Source organism: Rhineura floridana, chromosome 20 (genome assembly GCF_030035675.1).
Source record: "Rhineura floridana isolate rRhiFlo1 chromosome 20, rRhiFlo1.hap2, whole genome shotgun sequence".
In the NCBI taxonomy this organism is placed as follows: Eukaryota; Metazoa; Chordata; class Lepidosauria; order Squamata; family Rhineuridae; genus Rhineura; species Rhineura floridana.
In genome coordinates, this window is record NC_084499.1 from 16,064,780 (window position 1) to 16,086,980 (window position 22,201).

Below are 22,201 nucleotides of genomic sequence, written 5' to 3' on the forward strand. Positions count from 1 at the left end.
TTTGTAGCTTTTTGTAAAAAAAACAAATCTCAAAAATAGCTTTCAAGACAATTGCTCACTTTCATCTTCCCAGAGGTTGCCTCTAATCAGTGGATAGTATCTGAGGAGTGTATTGTTGTTTATTGTTATGCGCCTTCAAGTTGACTACGACTTATGGTGACCCTATGAATCACCAACCTCCAAGAGCATCTGTTCTAAACCACCCTCTTCAGATCTTGTAAGTTCAGGTCTGTGGCTTCCTTTCTGGAATCAATCCATCTCTTGTTTGGTCTTCCTCTTTTTCTGCTCACTTCTGTTTCCCCCCGCATTATTGTCTTTTCTAGTGAATCAGGTCTTTTCATGATGTGTCCAAAGTAACAGTACAATATTTTATCACTGATGCTACCCAAATGTCCAGGGAAAACAAAAATCTCTTTGCCTGCTGCTGAAACGATGGCAAGGTTGGTGCCAAGCAGGCCTCCCTAAGGAGAGCAATCCATCAATGGGGGATCACTACAGAAACTGTCTGTTCTCTCATCACCACTCTCCGGTCCTCCCTTGAAGGGAAGGGCCTCTCTGATTATGACCTCGGGGACTGAGCAGGTTCTTATGGGGAAAGACAGTCCTTTAGTCCTCCACAGGTGTGACCTTTTTGGTCCCGTTGTGATGGGCAGCCCGCGCACCTTAATCCTCTGGAGCGATTCACCGTGGCATTGCAACGTTTTGCTGTTCGAAGACTTCACCCTCAAAGAGGAGATCCTTTGCAATTCGTGATAGATTCCAACCTGGGGGCAGGAAGGAAGAGAGCAGTTCAAACAACCTGGAACCATGCAGTTGAACAGACCACATGGTGCAGCTTGAACCACTTATGCACAGCTGTCTATCTCTGGCACCCAGCATTTCTCTGCTTTCCTAGATTCCTGTGCAGCTACGAGAGATGGCTTTGACCCCATCATCAGAAGCAGAGGATGCTGGTCCATTAGGGCAAAGGGGGCACTGCCCCATCAGCCTCCACCTGCTTACTTACAACCAGACCAGGGGGTGGCCCTGCCTTCCAACTTCCTCAGTGTTGCCTTTTTAGAACTCAACTAGGAAGAGGATGGGGGCGAAACTAGAGTTGGGCTGTGAGCACACTAGTCGCCAGAGCAAAAGCGTTTCCATTAGCTGCACCTGGAAGGAGAAACGGTTGATCTGCCGATCAGTTGCGAAATCTCTTTGGAGCTGAATTTTTAAAAACTCAAGCTGCTCCCACCAGGTTTTACAGTAAAAAGGGGGTGGGTTTGACTCGCATTGTGGGGCCGCGTTTTCCAAAGAGAGAGCACTGGAACTGGCAGAACACCACGTGTGCCTCTGCCCTTGGTTGATCAGCCAGCCTTCTCCCGCCAGTCCGAATGGGCACCAGCCCCCACTGATCAGCAGGGTGATCAACGCACAGTTATAGACGCAGGATGGCAGCTGCTGCGTGGCTCTTGATGACCTGGATGCAACCTGAGATACTCAAGAGAAGGGAGGAGAGGCAGGCACACTCCGCGTCTCCAAAGCATGCTGCTTCCACATGGGGTGCCACCTGCACACTGGTGGTCCGAGATGCGAGCTGTGGTTCTGGAGCGGGCGAGGGAAAGATGTTCGGAATGCTCTCTCTTCAGGCATTTCTGGGCCATGCCCAGGCTCCAAAATGATCTGGCGCAGAAGCCTGCAGATTTAAGCCCCAGCGAGCTCTCGACTTGTCCCTTCACCGCTTCTTCTGTTGCTCCCTTTCATCTGTTTCAACCCCCCCTGCCTCTAGAGCCAAAGAGGAGCTGACTGCCACTGGGACCCAAAACCTGGTATGGTGGACCGGACACAGGGCAAGATGGGGAGAGCCGTAGCTCTGCAGCAGAGCATCCGTTTGCGCGCCGGTTCAATCCCCAATGGCATCTCCAGGTAAGGCTGGAGAGGCTCCTCCCTGAAACCTTGGAGAGCCGCTGCCAGTCAGTGTAGACCATACAGAGCTAGATTGACCAGTGGCCGGACTCTGTATAGCACAGCTTTTATGTCCCTAAGTTGGGACTGGGAGAATGGGGGGGAGTGAAGAGGTCTTCACCTGGCTTCAGAAACGCATCAGAGCAACACTGCACTCACCTCCTCAACCTGTGGCCCTCCAGAGGCTGATCTGAACCATTTGTCAGCTTTTCCCAAATAATTTGATTTCCGCAGCCACCCCATCCTCCGTTTTTACATGGACATTGCTCACTATTCAGCTCATTAGCAGCTAAATCCATGGTTCTTCAGTCTAACGCCCCCTTGAAAGCCTTCAAAGTCAGTGGCCAGCCTCAGACAAAAAGCCAGGCCTCCCTTTTCCTCCGGGGCAGGAGATTGTCTGGAATCAGAACCCAGGGCCTCTGGCATCCAAACGGCAAGTCGTGCCCTCGAGCACTGATACCACCACCAGTTCCTCACCATATCAGACATCTAAACGAGAAGCTTTTTGTGTCAGAGGTATGAAAATGGAGGCGTAGTCTTCCACTGCCAAAGCACCATTGGTTCCTGTCCATTTCCAGGCTACCGTGCCCCCACTCTCCCTCCCTCCCTCCGCAAGCCCCCCCCGGCCCCCTTGTTTTGGAAGAGATGATAAATAAATCAAATTGCACTAAGCAGCCTTTCCACAGTTGCGATCGGCTCCTTTGCCACGTCTGCACCTCATCAATCACACCATTGTCTGCTTGAGAGCCGAGCCTTGTAAATGTCATATCCACTCAAGCCCAAGGAGAAGCGAATCCAAGTGCAGCAAAGGAGTTTTAATTGGATAGTGTAATTAAACTGGGGAGGGGGAGAGAGAGAGACCCAGCAGGCTGCCTTTGACAGGATAGATGAAACCCCCCTTTTAATAGGGCTACAAAACATATTTGTTAAAGAGGATGAGGCAATGGTCTCTTCCCGATGGCGCTCTGGAGCGCTTTGCGTCCGCACGCGTGCGCACAGACACGCACAAAAAGGTCATTGTGGAGCGGATGCATCTAATAAGCTGAAGTGGGGTTCCTTTTGGTGGGGGAGGAGGCACACCACGCTTTCTTGGCCCAAGGCTGCCATCCGGCTTAACTCACTCTTGAAAAGAGGAAGAGAAGTCCATCTTTAGGCATACAGGAAAGCTGCCTTCTCCTGAGTCAGACCCTTGGTCCACCTAGCTCAGTATTGTCTGCACTGACTGACAGCGGCTCTCCAGGTCAGGATTCTGTTCTCACAGTGGCCAGCCGGATGCTGCAGTGGAAAGCCCACAAGCTTTCCACAACCCTCCCAAGCAGTCCTGCGCTCCCCCGCTCCATCCTCCTAGAGGGAATTTCCTCTTCAGCGACATCAGCTGAAGTACAAAATTATAACCTTCTCCCTAGGGAGCCCCTTCTGCAATGAAAGTTCTACCTAGTATGTCGGGGGTTCTACTTAACTGCGTGTTCTGCTTACAGCTCTCAAGTTCCATTGGACCTTTTAGAGGCCCAAGCTGCACTCTCTAACTTCACAACGATCTGACAAGGGCTACATGCATAGCATGCATTGAAAGCACATCATTTCCCCGCCCCCAGAGGATCCTAGGAGCTGTCGTTTACTCCTCATAGAGCTATAGTTCCCACCACCCTTGACAAATGACGGTTCCCAGGATTCTTTAGTGGGGAAATGTGCTTTAAATGGACAGGGTGTGTGCAGCCAAGGAACTGTGTTCCTGCCCCAAGAAAGGAAAGCATCTCTCCTCATTAATTCCATTTTCAGCATTTTAAATAAATCAGCCAGGTTCAGGAACGTAGCATTTTATGTGCACAGCGATGGATGGATAGGTGGGTTTTTTAACATTTGTTATTCTTTCTGGCCTTTGGAAAGTATGGGCAATAGACTGAGCTCCTTTTCACGTGTGCGGTGGTGACGTTCTCTGAGCGTCTCCTGCAAAAGCACAACGTGGCCCTTAGACCCGTCAGGGAGAGCCATGGCTCAGTACTTTGCACGCAGAAGGACCCTGGTTTAATCACCTGCATCTCCAGGTCGTGCTTGGAATATCCCTGCCTGAAAGCCTGGGGATCTGCTGCCAGTCAGTGTAGATAGTACTGAACTAGATGAACCGATGGTATCAGGCAGCTTTCCGTTTTCCCGTGATTGTTGGGTCAGAGAAAAGCCTAAGAAACCTTTTGGGCTCCCAAGAGCAGCCAGCCGGTGTGCTGAGAGATCTCACAAGCAGGCATGCAAGCAACACATCTGCAAGGTATACTGCGTCGGCAAAAGGAGGCTTCATGTAATAATAGCTCTTGATAAGACCTGCTCCCCGTGGAGAAATAACATCCTTCAATCAGGATGTCTTATGGGCGGTGAATTCCATTTTAACCGTGTCGGATTGCGTGAAGGAGCACCTCCTCTCGGGCCTGAACATCCTTGACTGTGCTGTTGACACTGGCTGGCAGCAGCTCTCCTGTATTTCAGAGAGGGTTCTCTCCCAGCCCTCCCTAGCGGTGCCAGGGATTGAACCTCTCCCCTTCTGTATGCAAATCAGAGGCTCTACCCACTGAGCTACAGCCCTTCCCCTTAGTATATAATCCTTCCTATGGTTAGTGCTACAGTCTTGTTGTTGCTGTTCCCCATAATCTTTTTCTGACACACGGGGAGCCAAAAAAATTTGAAATCCACATCGATCTTTGTATTACCCATGGTGACATTCCATCGGAAGGTTGCTTCAGAGCCGTATATCACGTTCTCTAAGCACTCCTGGAAATGGAAATCAATTTGCCCCTCGCAACCCGCAAACCCGCATCTGTCCTGAACACCAGAAAGGCAAAGTGCCGTTTTGATTGTTTGCTGAGCGGATATTTCACTGTTAACAGTGTGCGATTTGGGCATAGAAGGACATAAAACCTCACCCAAGTCTTCCTGGCTTTTTCTTTCCTAAATCACTTTTCAGGGCGCATGAATCTCAAACACGGCCCGTCACATTCCTTTTTCCAACCAAGGGGATATTTTGATAAGACTTTAGTTTTATTTTTGCAATAAGATTATTTTTGCAGGGATGACAATCAACAGTGAGCCTCCAGTTTTCCAGTTCCCCAGTTAACTGAAGGAAGGAGGAAGCGTTCGCTGAAATGAACCTGCAGGAGGTTTAATCCCCAACAAAAGGAAACACTGTTACCGTCTAATTGGCCCTCGGAACTCACTGCAACAGGACAGGAGGCGTGTCCGTGGGTTCAAAATAAGATGGCCACCATCACTTTGAGAAATCCCAGCCCCATGCATACGTGTGGGCATCTCCATGCTTTATGACAGGGGTGAGAGCCTCAGGCCCAGAGGCTGAATGTGGCCCTCCAGTCCTTTCTGTCTGGCCCTCAGGAATATCCCAACACCACACACCCTACCCAGCTGCAGACCCTGTCCTCATCAGCCCTGTTTCACATCCTCCTTGAGTGCTTTTGCCTGGCTGGACTGCGGCCTTGAACTCTGATCATGCTTTTTGCTTGCCTGGAGAATGGAGAGAATGGAGAGAGAGGGAGTGTGCTACCCTACTTTACAAAGATAAAAATTTGTACTCATTGCTCCGCCCACTTTTGCCTCTGCTGGTATGGGCCCTCTGGAAGGTTGTCAGAAGGCACTATGGCCCTCAAGCCAAAAAGGGCTCTGCACCTCTGCTTTATGATGACTGCAGCAAATAAATCAAGTAATATGTGGCATGTGCGGATATCCCATAGGCCTCTGGTTGCCCACTGTGAGAACAGGATGCTGAACGAGATAGGCCCCCTTTGGCCTGATCCAGCAGCCATGCTCTTCTGATGCTCTTATGTTGATGTAAGGTTCACACGCTGGAAACTCCTAACCCAGCTGGATCCCCCCCAGGCCAGTGAAAGTTTTCGTCCCATTTTGGAAAACAGAGGTTCTGGGAGATACTGGCTGCAGAACACAGTTCTCTCCCTCCCTGCAAAGGGTTTTACGTGTGTGCTCGTGCGCGCACCCCGTAAGATGCATCTTCCGTGATGGATTGAAGCCTCCCGTGACTCTCCCCGCAATGCGTGTTACCAACTTCTCCAGCTCTGTAATGGCCCCCGAAAACGGCTGACTCCTTCAAAAGCTAAAATAAGGATTTGAAATAAAGTTCCGCGTTCTGCTTCTGTCGGCTGTGAAATACCAGAGCGGAAGAGACAAGATAAATCTCCAGATTTAAAAAGCGAGAAGGGCCGGCTGTAGAAGAGCACTGAACAGGGCTCCGTGCTAAACAGTGAGCCTGTAATAGAAAGGGTCAATAACTACCAGCCCTCTGAGCCAAATCTGGCTACTGGGTCACCCCAGAGCTCCCCAGCCCTCCCTCGACTGGCCTTCGCAGGACTCAAATTGCCCTCGTTCGTTTGTTTGTTCATTTATTATTTGATTTATATCCGCCCTTCCTCCCAGCAGGAGCCCAGGGGGGCAAACAAAAACACTAAAAACACTTTAAAACATCATAAAAAAACGACCTTAAAATACATTAAAACAAAACTTTAAAAATATTTTTAAAAGCTTTAAAAACATCTTAAATAAAGAGTTAAAAAACCATATTGTTTAGAATTTAAAAAAAAAAAATTAAAAAGCAGTTTGTTGCAAAACTAGTCTGCATTGCTGTAAATGTATATTTAAAAGAAAAAGGCCCTCAAATGGATGCAAGCCTTTTTCTTCAACCCAAAATTTGATCTCCCAGGCCTGTCGCCGCTGTGCTTGCCGCACTCGATGAGCACCATGTCTCTCCATCCTCTTTTTTGTTGTTCCTCGTCATGGGAGGAGAGTCGCAATTATTCCCACCCCGCAGATGGAGAGCCAGGCGGCATCCCGGGGGCAGCCCCCAAAGGTTCTTCAGAAACTCCTCCGGAATTTCTTGACAAGAGGGGGTCAAGAATGACAGACAGACAGGCGTTCCTTCAGGGACAGCTTGCTGATATTCCCTCTATAACATGCCACACAGTGGGGAGTGCCAGTTTTTTTCAGGAGCGCCCCTCGTGGTCCGAGGGCCAGTGCAGACAGACCTAATGCTGAACATGTCCCTTGGGTTTTTTTTGGGGGGGGGGTTCATCCATAATAACAGCCACAGTGGGTGATTTTCCTGAAGGGGTTTCTACCCTTTCGTTTAAAAAAACAAGAGTACAACTCCAGGCGACATTTTTAGCATCACATCTAATTTGACCCAGAGAGAGTACCCCTGGAGATGCCATTGAGGATTGAGCCTTCTGGGACCTTCTGCAGGGACAGCAGATGTTCTACCGACAGAGCTACAGCCCTTCCCCTTTAGAATGTATGATTTATTACAGCCTTTGCCAACCTGGTGCCCTCTAGATGTATTGGACTACACCTCCATACTGGCTGGGGCTGATGGGAGTTGTAGTCCAAATCAGGGGAGGGCATCAGGGGAGTGTCAGCCAATTTATTGTCACTTACTTATTATTTCATTTACTAAATTCCTTTTTCATCCACCTATACGTAGCATAGTTCTAAACCTTTTTAAATCTTTTTTTTTTCTTCATATGCTGATTTGGGCAGCAGACGGGGCCACATGATTTCTCTCAGCTTAAACCAGCCTCACAGGGTTGTTGTGAGGATAAAAGGGGCACAAGTGTCATCTTCGCGTGAGTTTGGTCTGGCTGATCCTGTAATAAACAGCTAAGGAAGCAAGTCAGGTGGCCTGATAGAACACTGTTTTACTGCTGGGTCCAATAAGCTGCCGTTTGATCGGGGACTCTCTGACATGGTGACCCGAGAGATACCTATCCCCCTTTAAAGCCGCAAGGCAGCTTCAGCTCCGTGGCAGAGCGCACTATTTGCATGCAACAGGTCCCATGCTCAGCGCTCAGCATCCCCAGTGGGCTCCCTGGCTTGCATTCAGTGCTGGCCCTACTCAGAGTGGATCTGTTGAAAATAAGGGGCTTAGCTAACTTAGATCTGTTAATTTCACTGGGTCTACTCTGAGTAGAACTTAGCTGGCCGCAACCCTCAGTCGTCCACTTTATTGGAATACTGGTGCCAGGGGGCGGAAGAGGTGCTTGTGGGGCTTTGCATCTGAACAGGGGAGGGGCGCCATTTTACGACCCCACTTCAGGCTGCAAAGTGCCTCGAGCCAGCCCTGGTAGCCGTCCACCCTACCTAGGGGCGGGGGCCTCTTTTCTTTTTCTCCAGCCCAAGGGCCACATTTCCCTTCTGGGCAACCTTCCAGGGGGCCACAAGCCAGTGGTGGGTGGAGCCAGAGGCAAAAGTAGGCGGAGCAACAAATGTAAATCTTACCTTTAAACAGGAGGCTGGTTTCTAGACACACTCAACACACCCCGCTTTATCCTACATGCAGATAAGCAAGAGGCATCGTCAGAGCTCAAGGGCACATGCTGGCCAGATCCAAATTATTTGGGGAGAAGGGGCATGGCCTGGGGAGAGGGTGTGGCCTGGGGAGAGGGGGCATGATTTGAGAAGGGGCATGGCCTGAGAGGGGTGATTTGGGGAGAGGGGCGATTTGGGGAGAGGGGCGTGGCCTGAGAAGGGGTGTGATTTGGGGAGAGGGGCATGGCCTGGGGAGAGTCCTGAGGTTCCTCATCTCTGACCTAGTTTCAAAAGGCATCTGTAGAAGGGCCTGTGAAGCTGACCTCAGTTAATGAGCAGGTTCTTGTGAGAGACAGCAAGCGATCATACCAGTGGGAAGCCTTGCTTTTACAAGGTCTCTCGTGCGTTCTGCACACAGTGGGTCAGGAGCCGCAAGAATGCCAAATTTTGGTTCTCTAGCTTCAGGGAGCTAGGAATGTGTTACCCTGCTTATTAACTTCCAGTTCAGAAACGCTTGCCCTTTCAAGTGCAGCACGATCGCTCTTTTGCTTCCGTGATTTAAAGTTTGGTTTTTTGATCGGTCCCCAGTTTTTCAGTTAGAGGATTCATAATTCCTGATTAGTGTGCGATAATAGCGTTTAATTAACATGTCGTGATGAAATACCAAGGTCTCTGGTTTGCTGGCCGTATATCAGTTTATTTGGGGGGATCTGGAGAATTAGCTACTGTAAATAAGATTTCAAATCCGGTCCCTCTGGGCAAAGTGGATAAATCTCCATTAAAACGATGCTGTTATTTCTGCAGATGAATTAAGGTCGGACCTTTGCACTGAATGCATTAAAATGAAAATGGAGAGAACAGTGTTAATTTGTTAAATCTTAATTGCCGATGCGTGAATGAAGGACAACTCATATAGGCTTTGAACGTGAAACATTTATGTGAGGTGCATCCAGAGCAGACGTGGGGGAACGTAGCAAAGTATTCGCAGTGGTTGCCCTACAGCAGCGATGGAGAACCTTCTTCATCCTGAGGGCCGCATTCCAGCCTGGGAATCTTTCCAGGGGCCATATCCCAGTGGTGGGCGGGAGGCAAAAGTGGGTGGAGCAATGAATTGTATCTGTGTGCAGTGCACTCGTTTCTACACGATGCTCACACACCCCTCTCTGCCCTCCATCGAGGCAAGCAAAAGGCATTCTCATCGTGCAAGCACACATTCCAGCCAGGCGAAAACACTCCAAGAGGATGCAGCTGGGGCAAGAGCCTAGGAATCAGACCCGTTGGTCCATCTAGCTCAGTACTGCCTACACTGACTGGCAGCAGCTCTCCAGGGCTTCAAGCAGGGAGTGTTATAAGGTAGGGGTGGGGGACCTCAGTCCCAGGAGCTGAATGTGTCTCCCCCAGACCTATCTTTCTGGCCCTTGGGACTCTCCCCAGATCACAGACTGCCGCGAAAGGGCTGTGTAGCTCAGCAGTGACGCGCCTGCTCTGCATTTCAGAAGGTCCCAAGTTCGGTCTCCAGCTGGGAGAGTCCCCTTCCTGAAACCCTGGAAGAGCTGCTGCCGGTCTGTGCAGACAGTACTGAGCTACTTGATCAATGGCCTGACTCCGTAAAAGACACCTTTCTGTGTTCTGGTGCCCTTTGAAAACAGCAGGGTGGTATCGTCTCGCTGGGAGCCCCCTAGTGACACAGAATAATCTGGTATGCCTTCAATAATAATAATAATAATAATAAATTTAATTTCTTCATCGCCTATCTGGCCAATGGCCACTCTAGGCGACTTACAAAATTGTTAAAATACAATTGATAAAATACAGTAATACAATATAAAACAACACATCTGCAGCAACAATATTAAAACTGGGCAGGAGGCATTCAGTTATAACAATTAACCCTCCCCGGATACCCCGAAGGCCTGCTGAAAGAGCCAGGTCTTTAAGGCTTTCCGAAACACATTTAGAGAAGAGGCGTGCCGGAGATCTTGTGGGAGGGAGTTCCAAAGAGTGGGGGCCGCCACTGAGAATGCCCTCTCTCTTGTACCCGCCAATCTGGCTGTTTTTGTTGGCGGGATTGAGAGAAGGCCCTGTGTGGCCGATCTTGTCGGGCGGCATAATTGGTAGCGTTGAAGGCGCTCCGTGAGATAAACTGGGCCGGAACCGTGTAGGGATTTAAAGGTCAATACCAACACCTTGAATTGGGCTCGGAAAACAACTGGTAGCCAGTGTAGGTCAAACAACACTGGTGTGATGTGATCTCGGCGGCGACTATTCGTAAGTAGTCGAGCCGCCGCATTTTGTATCAGTTGTAATTTCCGGACCGTTTTCAAGGGTAACCCCACGTAGAGCGCATTACAGTAGTCCAAACGAGAGGTGACCAGGGCGTGTACCACTAGTGGGAGCTGGTGAACAGGAAGGTAGGGTTGCAGCCTTTGTATGAGGTGTAGTTGGTACCAGGCTGCCCGGCTCACTGCCGAAATCTGAGCCTCCATGGACAGCCTGGAAACAAGCACAACCCCAAGGCTGCGGACCTGGTCCTTTAGGGGTAGACTCACCCCGTTGAACTTCAGGTCAATGTCGCCCAACCTTCTCTTGTCCCCCACAAGTAGTACCTCAGTCTTATCAGGGTTCAACTTCAACTTGTTCCTTCCCATCCATCCACTCACGGATTCCAGGCACTTGGACAAGGTCTCCACAGCCAACCAATAATAATAATAATAATAATAATAATAATCAAAGCATCTATTTCCGAATTCAGGATGCCTTGTCGAAGAGATTGGAGGGTATTACTGTCAAAAAGTTGCGAAATAGAGGAACACAGGTCGATTGACCAGCGTATCCTCCGTTCCGCAACTTGGGTCCCCTCCAAAGTCAACAATGGTGGGGGGGGGGTCGAGTGCAAAAGCCTCACATTCAACAACAGTGGGAAGTGATCACTTTCCACTTTATTGTCAACGTCGAATCTAAGTACATCCAGGATCAAAGCATTAGAGACAAGCATGTAATCGATTGTACTGGCACCCCGATCGGTCAAGTAGGTAAAGGAACCTTTGGACTCATCGATAGCAGAGCCATTTAAGCTTTCTAGCTGGTGTAAATACGAAAGCTCTGCCAATCTCTTTCCCTGCTTGTTAGACATTTTATCCTGGGAAACCCTATAGATCAGGGATAGGCCCACATAGATTGAGGGATAGGCCCACAATTAGTAGTAGCTCAGCGTTTGACTATAGATCCCCCAATCTGGCATTGAAATCTCCGCAATCTGGCGTTAGGAAATTGAAACTCCAGCTGCATCAAGGTTTCTGACAGCCGATCCCAGACACTATTATTGCCCAAAAACTTAGCTAGCGTGGGGGGGAAATATACATTTATGCAGATTAAAAGTCCTGTGGATTTACCCATGATCCTCAGAGTCTGTATATACTGTGGGGAGTTGTTAGTCAGGTGCTGAACCTCTGCTAACAGATCCGCAGAAATAAAGATGGTAAGCCCACCGCTGCCACTGCCTTTTAGTTTCCGTTTTACAGCAGGGCTAGAAAAGGCACGATAGCCATGTAGAGTCGGTGGGTTTCATTTAACAGCCCAGGTTTCTTGTAAGCAGAGGATCTTACATTTTAGGAGATAGGCAACGAAATCTGCATCGTGTAGCTTATTTTCCCATCCCATGATGTTCCACGATAAGATAGATAGTTGTCAAGCTGGAGAGATTAAATCGAGGACTTCAGGGTTGCGCACACAGCCATTTGCTTTAATAGATGTTGCAGTGGAGGCTAGAGCATGTGGGCTTTTCCCCTTGGCTACTATCTCGGTCTCCCGGTGACTCATAAAAAGGTTTAATTGGATCTTAGCTGGATCAGTATTTACATCCACCGGAACCTGTGTGGTGGATCTTAGTGTGCCTCTGTTCGAGGGGGAGCTTTCAGGTGAGCCCAACTCCGCCTCTTCAAGGAGCCTCATCTCAAGCCAGTAGCTGGGGGGTCGTGGGTTTCATGTTTCTAGCTGTGGTGCTGTATGTGTATGTTGTCTCGGGGGGATAACTGATGCGGGGACTGGAGGAAACATTCTAGGCCATCATTCCTTGTGGGCCAGAGGGGGAAAGGCCCCCCTCACCAGAAGATGACCCCCCCTTTTCTAATTTTCCCCAGACTATTGAGTGGAGATGTGGAAGGTTCTATGGTTGTAATCTGGTTCTTAGGTATACCCGACCCACCTTTAGAGGGCCTTAGGTTTGGCACAGACGCCACTGATACAATGCCAGGGAGAGGTTTCTTCTGCATAAGAATCTTTACCAAGTGAGACCTAAGTTGGTCAAATCTTCTCAAGATTTCAAATTGTCCCCGGGGTGATAAAGTGCCGAAGGAGTCTTATCAGCATTTTCTCTTCCTTGTTAAAGGGATCCTTGGACCAGCCGGATGAATGACCAATGTCTTGTGTCTGAATATCCGAACTCCCATAATGGTCAGCTAACTCAGTATCTCCATGGCTCGTACTCAAATCCTCAGATGCCAGGTCAATAAGGATACCCTGCTTCTCCGTCCCCTCAACTTTCGAGAGGACAGGTTGTGCCCTGCAGCAGGGAATTAAGGCCTCTGGCTGGGCCCTATTTTCAAAAAGTCTTAAAGTTATTATTCTGACCTTGGCGAGGACGTCCTTGTTGCTGAAGATTCGATTCGCCACAGTCCGGGTGGTAAAAGAGACCACGGCGTGAGCACTTATGCCATTATAGAACAGGTACTCCACCTGTTCAATTTCAGTTATAGTAAGGTGGATTAAAGGGATTCTCTTTAAAATTTCCAGCAGGTGTAATTTGTGTTCATGCTGAGATGTTAGTCCTCTGGGTTTAGGGAAGTTTGCCAGGACCAGCTTATAAGGGTCCAATACTAGATTCCATTTTGGGTCTTTTAGGTTTTCCACCTTCCCCTGGTTTATATTCTCCTTCAGCAGTACGTCCAACCATGGGTCCTGGTCAGCTAGATATGGGGCCTGCGATTGTAAAGGTGCGACTATGTGGGGAGGCGGAGTGGATGTAACTACGCGATGGATGTTAAGGTCCTCACAGGGGTTTGAAACAGTTTTCCCACTGGGACTCTTATGGGGTGTTCTCTCCGCCTGCCCCACTCTCTGAGTAGGAGGTTTCTCCAACGGGTCAAATAGCTTCCCAAAGTTCATTTTCTTGCCTCGTGCCAACTTTTGGTTTTTCAAGTTCTTACTCTTTTTCAAGTTTTTATTCTTTTTCATTTTGGTAGACCCCCTCCTAGACTTCTCTCATTTCTGGGGGTTAGACACCACCTCATTGGGATTGAATGTTTGTAGGGTCCTTTGAAGAATGGATAGCACCTCAGCTTTAGGAGGTGGTGTTGCCTTACAATGTATTTCAACTAAAACCGTTAGCAAATGGATGCATTCCGTCAGAAAAGATTTCACACGTTCAATGAGCAACCAGCCCATAATTGGTAGACCATTTCCAGGTATTTCCAGGTAATGTTGTTGACGATGTTCTTCAGGGGTTGAGTTTTTGTCCTTATCTGTATCCTTTTCTGGTACAGATTCTGTAGATAGAATGTCGGCCGGTTCTATGGTTTGAGTCCAGGTTGAGTCTCCAGCCCACTCTTGGGGGAGTTCAGTTGTTGCTCAACAAGCGCAGTCTTTTTACCCATACCTTTTTTAACCGGCTCGATAGGTTGGGTTGTAGTTAGATCTGTAAAGTGTGAACCGGTTGTTGTCAGGTATGCTAGGTCTTTTGCTTGAGAGTTCTCAGCAAGTGCAGTTTCGGCTGCCAAGCTTAAAGTTGAGTACTCCCCGGGAACTGCCTGGAAGTTAAAGAGTAAGAGACCAATCGAGGGGAGAGTACATGCCTTGCGAGGGGTTCTCATTCATCCTCTCCTTTGATGCTGGAGTAAAGAAGTGAGTAATTTTTAGTTGGCCCCTTTGGGCCTTATCTGGAGTTTTTTGACTAGGCAATGAAGCTTGGGCTTGTACTTGGGTTTGCTCCTTCCTCCTCCTCGGTCTACTCCACTGAGTCATACTCTCAAATATGGGAGTAACTCCCAAGGCTTTCCGTGCTTTTCTTGTTAATACCATTAAGGTATTTGTGTTTGTCGCTTCTTGGGCTAAGGACTGAAACTAGAACCCCTTTAAAAAAAATCCCTTTAGATTTCAAATCTCCGTGGAGTACGTATCACCAGCGGAGTAAAGGTAGACTTTAGGTTTTTAGAGCTCCCGAGGTGCTTCTCAGTCCTGGAATGGGGCATTGGCCAAAAGTGAAGTGTAACATGTAGATAAGATTTATAGTTTGCTTAGATGTCTCCCTCGCCCCATGAATCTGAAGACTACTAGCTGCCTGACAAGTCACAACACCATCTTATCTTGAGGGTCTACTTTTTTTTTTTTAAGTAACAAATAACATTATTAAAAGAACAGAAAAAACATTTAAATGTGTCACGATAAGAGAACCGCACTCAGCCAGGTTTTTAATGCAAGACTTGCAACAATCCTGAAAGGCAGTCCAGTATTTTTATAATTGCCATCATCCCCCTGCTTTACAGATTAGGGGTGGGGTGGGGAGGAGAGGGAAGGCTGAATCATAGAGTGACTTCCCTAAAGAAATTTGCTAATAGCAAAGGTGACATTTAGACCAGGGATTTCCTGATTCATATAACTGCTCTTAGCCCAACGATATACCAGCTGATGCTGCTGGAGGGGGGGGGGCTATGTTTGAACTAGAAGTGCCAGTTTCTCCCTCTCCCCTCCATCTCTGCCAGGCAGTTTCGTAAGATCAGCCATCTGAGCTGGTTAATCAAGCAACAATCCGTCCACATTTAGCCACCTCTCCTCCTTAGCTTCAAGCTTTAAATATTGACAATTCCCAGATTAATCCGGCATAGACGTTTCCCCTTAAGCAAGCCGCTGTCTTGCAGCCTCAGTTGCCCATCTGTAAAACTGTACATCAGTGGTCTGCCTTACGTGAGCAAACGGTCCCAATAACAGTGAAAATGAGTGGATGGTGCAAAGTGTTGGAATGAGGTTCACCAGTGGCATGGGGGGGGGTAGCACCAACTGCTTTAAAAGTCCCTCTCCCCACTAAAAAAAGTCAAAGGCATTTATTTCATTTATTTATTTATTAAATTTATTAGTCACTTTTCTTCCTAAAAATGAACCCAAAGCGACATACAATAAAATTATTAGAACCAATATGAAATTGACACAAATAAAAAGTTTTTTTTAAAAGCAGATGAGATGGCAGAACAACCCAGCCCCTAAAAGAGGCTGCAGCATCAAAACAGTCGGAAGCTCCTGCCCTGTTTTCATATTTTTAAGAAGTTCCTTCTCTGTAGTCGTGAGTGGCATGAAGTGCTTTATGCATGCTCAGAGGTACTTCTTGCTGCTTCTCTTCTGTGCCTCGGGATAAAGGGTGGTTGGATCATTCAATCATTCCTGATTGCAGAGAACCAGCAGAATTATCCACCCTCAAAAGGAGGCCACCCTGCTATGCGTTTGCATGAATAGCTCTTCTAGGGGTTTTAACCGTGGCCCACATAGGAAGATGGCGAGCAGGCAGCTTTTTCACTTCCAAAGGCAGCCTTCCCCAACCTGGTTCTTGGGCTCCCACTCCCATCAGCCTGAGCGTCAGTCAGCTGTGCAGGCTGGGGCTGATGTGACTTGTGCTCCATGACATCTGGAGGGCACCGGCCTCAGGAAAGGCTGTTCTGAGGGCCCGGTGCAGCCAGCGGGTCGGTCCGCTCAAAGGGGACGTGGCTAGAAGAGGAGGGGCAGGATGAGGGGTGCCCACAAGGTCACCACCACCACAGCCACCACTTTTCAAACAACACTGAGTTCAAAGCACTTTGCCAACTTGACAGCCGGGTGGAGGAGGAGAAGGCTGTTAAAGAAGCCATGAAACAAGCAGCTTTCTTTCTTTCTTTCTGTTCCATGATGAGGCGCATTTCCTGTTAAATATTGACAGTGCTAAAGGTTAAACAAACAACTGCGTTTATGTATTCCAGTGTCACTTTTTTGCAACTCCAATCCTCCTTTGGTGGATCAGCCTTTTGTTGCTGCTGCTAAGTCCACTGCCTCTCTTTCTCTCTCCCCCCCCCCCCTCCTGCAGGCAATGGCAATTACACGCCAGGAACAATTTGCAGCATCTTTTTTTTTTTCTAACTAGGGTGCTTCAGCAGAAATGCAATCCAGGGACCGGCTAGCACCCAACTAGCCGTGTGACAGATATTTGCATTTTTCCTCCGGAGGGGAAGCAGTGGGGGGGGTGAGGAGGGGGGGGAGTGAACTTTTCTTGATGGGAGTTCAGCCTCTCTGGTGAGCCACCCCTTGCCTTAAATTGAAATGACATGGGAAGGCTGTCAGGCTCCCTCCCGCCGTCTGTTCTGCCAACGGTATGCTAAGACTGCCATCTGTGTGCTCTTCCCCCTCCACTTTCTGTCATGCCCACAAGCTTCTGCTGAAAAGTTTTTTAGAGCAATTGTTCCCAAATTGTCGGCTGCTGGGGAACCCAGAGAGAGAGAGAGAGAGAGAGAGAGAGAGGGCTAGTTTTCTTGAGAGGAGGAAATGGATTAAATAGCGGGAGGGCTTCCGGCAAGTCCAAAGGTGCTTACCCACAAAGGAGTCTGCTTCCTGAGTCTCTGCATGCATTGCAGGTCTCACCTCCTTCCAATCAGCCGCCTCTGGGTGTCGGAAATCCTGCCCCGTCTTTGCATAAAGCGCAAGGGAATCCCGCAATCATGCTCGGTGCAAAGGTGCCGCAGAATTACCCACCCTCCAAAGGAGGCTCCCTGCTGCTTCTCTGTATGACATGCTGATGGTTACGTTCAAAGTAACCCTGGCAGCTGTCTTCTACCTCCACTGTTGGAGGCAGTATGCTTCTGAATACCCATTGCTAGAAACCGCAGGAGGGGAGAGTGCTGTTGTGCTCAGGGTCCCCATTGAGGCATCTGGCTGGCCCCTGTGGGAACAGGAGGCTGGACTAGATGCTCCACTGGCCTGATCCAGCCACAGAGCTCTTATTCTTCTCTCAGCTTCCTTTCTTTGACTCAGGAAACACACCCAGAACTGGGATTCAGACAGAAAGACAGCGGGTGGGCTCCTCAGAAAGCAGCTCATTCTGACTCTCCTGCGCTGTTAGCCAAAATGGCACACTTTTAAATTTCTTCCAAGAACAAGTGAAGGATCTTTCTCCCACTTACATGGATGGGGCTTAACTTTGATTGTGTTTTGAGGAGGGAGGGAATAGGTTAAACCTTTTTTAAAAGGGGGGGCTTTTCTAAACACTGCATTTTGTCATTGGGATTCCTGCATTGAGCAGAGGGTGGGACTTGATGGCCTTACAGGCCCCTTCCAACTCTGTGATTCTATGATTCATCTCAGTCCTCACGTTTCTTTCCCTCTTTAACTCCTTAACAGGTCATGCAATATTTAAACTCACATATCTAAGCAATCACGACTACAAACATCTCTACTTTGAGTCGGATGCCGCTACTGTCAATGAGATTGTGCTGAAGGTAGGTGGCATCCCAAAATTGGGGGGGGGGGGCTGATTCCTCGGTGTCTGTCGGGAGCTGGTGGGTGGGAACACCCAACCCTCTCGGGGGGAGGAAGCACCCCCAACAAAGGGCCTTCTCAGTGGTGGCCCCCAAATTATGGAATGATCTTTATGACAAGGTGCGCCTGGCGCCAACACTGTTATCTTTTCGGCACCAGGTCAAGACTTTCCTCTTCTCCCAGGCATTTTAGGATGTGGTTTTAGATTGCTTTTTTAAAAATGTGTTTTTAAATTTGTATATTTGTTTTTAATGTTTTTAATTGTAAACTGCCCAGAGAACTTCGGCTATGGGGTGGTATACAAATGCAACGAATAAATAAATAAATACTGGAGGGGCTGCAGGTCACTGAGAGCCGAGGCGGCCCGCCTGGGTGGAGTGTCTCAGCCCAGGCAGGATGAAGTGAAACCTATACTATATGGTAGTATGGCAGGGCAGCGGGCAGGGATGCCAGGCGTGGGCAACCTACGGCCCTAGGGCCACATCTGACCCTGATTTTGTGAAGCCCCTTGGCCTAATTTCAAAAGACCTCTGGAAGCCATCAGTGCAGAACCTCCAGCAAGAGTGATCTGTCCCTCTCCTGGCGACTCTCTGGGCTGCTAGGAAGAAAGGAGGAGAGGGGAGGATCTGGTAGACATAAAGAAAAAAGGGGTGTCAGAGAGAGAGAGAGAGAGAGATGAAAGGGGGCAGCAGAAGAAGAAAGAAAAAAAGCGGGTGAGAGAGAGAAAATGAAGTCTGCCTGCTTTTAACTCTGACCCCGCCCACCACTGGCTTTGGCCCCACCCACAGCTGGCATGCAGTCCTGAACAGATTACTCCCCCCCCCAAAAAAAAGGAGTGCAGCCTTCAGCTAGATGTCCAAAGAGACAGCCTCCTGTCTCCCCTTCAAGGAGCACAGCAAGCACTGGCACTTTATACTGCCCTGGGCTCCTATTGGGAGGGATATATATTTCAGTAGTACTAGTAGTACCAGGCAGCAGCATGGGATTGGCTCCTAAGGGCAGGAGGGGATTCTGGTCTGTGGCAGTTCTGGCCTGGCCTGTCCAGCCTGCACTTTCCTCCTCCGACCAGCAGCCCCAGCGGTGTATGGAGTGGTGGATGCGATGAATTGCTGGTTGGAAGTGAAAACAATGCTGTTTTAACACTCCTCTCCCACAGCCTTTAGCTCCAGGCAAGGCTCCCAAATGCCCAGCAGAAGCCCACATTGCAGACTGTGGCCTTGGTAAGCTGCAGCCCTTTCCAGGATTTAGCAGATGGGAGCGTTCTTTGAGCAGTGTGTGGAACATTTAAACATGCATGCCACTGCGCTCGTGCCTGGCCTTTATTGCCGCCATTCGTCTTACCCAAAAGATTTCAAGAGCGGTCCATTAAAAGTCTGAGCCTGCTCTTGCCATCTGAGTAACTTTTGGGGACTGGTTTTCTGACTTGAGCTCTTTCCAAGCAGTCACCCCTGCTCCCCTTTGCATTAGTCCTGCCATCAGCAGGTCTCTGTCCCTCACGCTGTCTTTCCATCCAGCTGTTTGCATTTATTAATTTTTTTCAAGATCTCTCTTCTTAATCCTTTTATACTGTTTAGTTTTAGGTGGGTGTTTTTTTTTAAGGAAATACAGCTTGCCATACACCCTGGTTGATTTACTTTCCGAAACGAAGGTTAAACGGAACTTTCTGCCATCTATTATTTTTATGGCAATTTAAAATTTTCGAGCGATAAGCTTTATGTGCCATTTCCCATCCTTAACGGTTTTTCCCGTGTAAAGCTTACAGAAGTGCTCTATAAATGACATACGCTAAGGAATCTCGGTTCTTGTCCACTACCCAAGCAGGGAGAGCTTGGCACAAACTTCCATCGCCAACATGCCGTTTCCCTCCTTTCTGTTCAACGTAGCCGCTTGCGTTTCTGTGGAAGTTCATGCAACCCCAGGAGGATTTTCATCGTTGCTTTTTTCGAACCCTAAAAAGGCAGGTTTGGTTGAAGGGAGGGGATGGAATCACGGAGGAGAAGGCTATCAAGGGCTACTAGCCACGATGGCTATGCGCTGCCTCTGAATACCAGTTGTTGCGAATCATAAGTGGGGAGAGTGCCGTTGCGCTCAGGTCCTGCTTGCAGGCTTCCCATTGGGGCCTCTGGTTGCCCGCTGGGAGAACAGGTGGCTGGACTAGATGGGCCATTGGCCCAAACAGCAGGTGGCGCCCGAGCCAATGGCAGGCAGAGCCAAGTCATTCTGCCTGTAGCCCCACCTCTCGGGAAGCTGTGCTCTGCCTCCACCGTCTAAATACCAGTTCCTGGGCAGAGTGCTCTTGTGCTCAGGTCCTGCGCTGGCCACTGTGAGAACAGAAGGATGGACTAGATGGTCTCTTGGCCTGAGCCAGCAGCCGGGCGCTTCTTATGTTCTTAAGGTATTTACTTTTTCCAGTAACAAAGCCAGCTCCTCCCACTACAGACCCCCTTGGCTCTTCCCATTGCCCTTCCCACCCACTCGCCTAAGTGGGGGGGGGGGAAGGAGAGAGAGAGAATTTGGGAATGGAGGGAAGGAACAGAATTGGAAGAGTGAAAGTCATGTAGACAGCCAGCCCCTGCAAGATGCAAGGATTAAGATTACATCTTTTGTTTGCTTTGCTTATAAGTAATTCTGTGCGGCTTTTCCTCTGCCTGAAGTAATTTATGTAAATAGTAATAATAACTCAAAACCTGATTAAAAACAACTCAAGAAACACAATTAAAATAGCCAGTTGGAAACAACAACTGGGAAAATCACAGCAGCCACTAAAGAGGGATCCTTAGAGCCGAAGGAAAAAAGCCCAACCAATCAGGGTTGGTAAGTGCAGGCCACAAGGGAAGAGGGTGGGGGGGGGTGATTTTGCAGCAGAAAGGGTTCTGGGAGGGAGAGGGTGCTTAATCCTTTCCCTGGCACACACTTTCCCCCTGAAACTTCAAGAACCCTCTGAGTTATAAACTTGTGTTTGCAAGACTTTTAGGAGTAACACATCTGGCATGGAAAGGGTTACGCATCCCCCTTCTTTGCTGCCAAAATCACCCCCTCTTGAAGGAGCTTTAAAACAGAGAAGGAGCTATCAGGCTAAGGTTATTCATGGCTTGTGGGTGTAGCATGTAGTTTGGCCTTTTAGGAAATCGGACCAGGCTTCCTGATTATGAGTGTTGTGGTCTACTCATCCTCTGGAAGGCCATTTACTCCTGTGTGGCCCGATCCAGCAACACTGTCTTTCAATGGGTTCACAAGATGCCTTGGGCCTTACACCCAGAATTTAACATATGGGCAGAGCAAGGTTCAGCCCCCCACCCACCCAAACACACAGTGTGGTATCAGGCTCAGAATTCAGCATCCTGAGAAACTCTGCTTTTGCTTTGAAGGAGGGGGTGGTTGATGTCATATAAGAAAGTAAGCTTCTAGTCCACATGAAGAATGAGCCAATGTCAGAAGCCAAGCCTGAGGACGATAATTTTCCAGGGGTAAGTGGGTGAGGTTTTAAAGCCGAAACGTGGGATAACAATCTACTGCTTGGGGCAGCTCTCAAGAAACAGGGTCAACGTTTTGTTATAGCTGTTCACAAACATGCATGAACAGGGCAAGGCAGGCACACGCACAACCCCCCCTTGTAGGTTCCAATCCTGCCTACAGTGAAGCAAGCCCCGTTTGAAATCAACGGGACTTTGTTTCCAGGTAAGCATGCTTAGGAAATGGCGAGATAATGTCCCGTGTGAAGACGCCGTTGCAGTTAGTTAAGCCCTGGCAAGCGTCTCCTCATGCTGCCTCCTTGGAAGTGAAACGCCTCTTTCTCTGTCTTTTGTCTGTTTGTTTATTTTAGGTGAACTATATCCTCGAATCCCGTGCCAGCACAGCACGAGCAGATTACTTGGCTCAGAAGCAAAGAAAATTGAGTCGAAGGACCAGCTTCAGCTTCCAGAAGGAGAAGAAATCAGGGCAGCAGTGAAGTCAAGGCTGGTCTGGAGCCAAACTGAAGAGACGCTGCCCTGCTTAGGGACAAAGCAAGAGATGCCCCCCCCCCCCAACAGCTTGGGACGAGAGGGACTCGTGAGCTCTGGCTGCTAACGGCCAGTGGCCAACCAGGGCAGAAGTTGTTCTTTTACAGGTTGGCACACCTGAGCCACGTTTGGCAACGGGCATCGCCCCTTGACGGAAACAAAGAGCCATATCAACCCGAAAGAGGACATAGCCAGGCTTGCTAGGCCTCTAGCTGGGGCCGAGAAGAGGCCCCTCTAGGCCTGACATCTCGTTTGTTTGTTTTTCTAGAACTCTCTATGGTACAGTTGTAAGGAAAGCCGCCGGCGGGCTGGCCAAAGGGTCCGCAAAAACATCCGGAGGTTAAAAAACCGAATGCCCTACACACACGCACACACACCAACAATGCCCACAAACATTTATC

At 48.9% G+C, this 22,201-nt stretch overlaps 1 protein-coding gene and 1 long non-coding RNA gene across 4 annotated transcripts in view; one reads left to right on the plus strand and one right to left on the minus strand.

Moving 5' to 3' along the window:
• Positions 1-21,838, plus strand: part of MAPKAP1 (MAPK associated protein 1) — a 198,172-nt gene extending 176,334 nt beyond the window's left edge. For both annotated transcript variants that reach the window (XM_061604012.1, XM_061604013.1), the window contains 2 exons: positions 17,662-17,759; positions 21,623-21,838. In XM_061604012.1, coding sequence (XP_061459996.1) covers positions 17,662-17,759; positions 21,623-21,748 — 224 coding nt within the window. In that variant the 3' untranslated portion in view covers positions 21,749-21,838. The remainder of the gene's footprint in view (positions 1-17,661; positions 17,760-21,622) is intronic.
• The window catches only part of LOC133373796 (uncharacterized), a 93,059-nt gene continuing 71,540 nt past the window's right edge, over positions 683-22,201 (minus strand). Inside the window, exon 4 of one of the 2 annotated variants that reach the window (XR_009759755.1) lies at positions 683-764. This is a non-coding gene — a long non-coding RNA (uncharacterized LOC133373796). Of the gene's footprint in view, positions 765-15,456; positions 16,194-22,201 lie in introns of those variants that run through there. The other variant, XR_009759754.1, reaches the window with a different exon arrangement.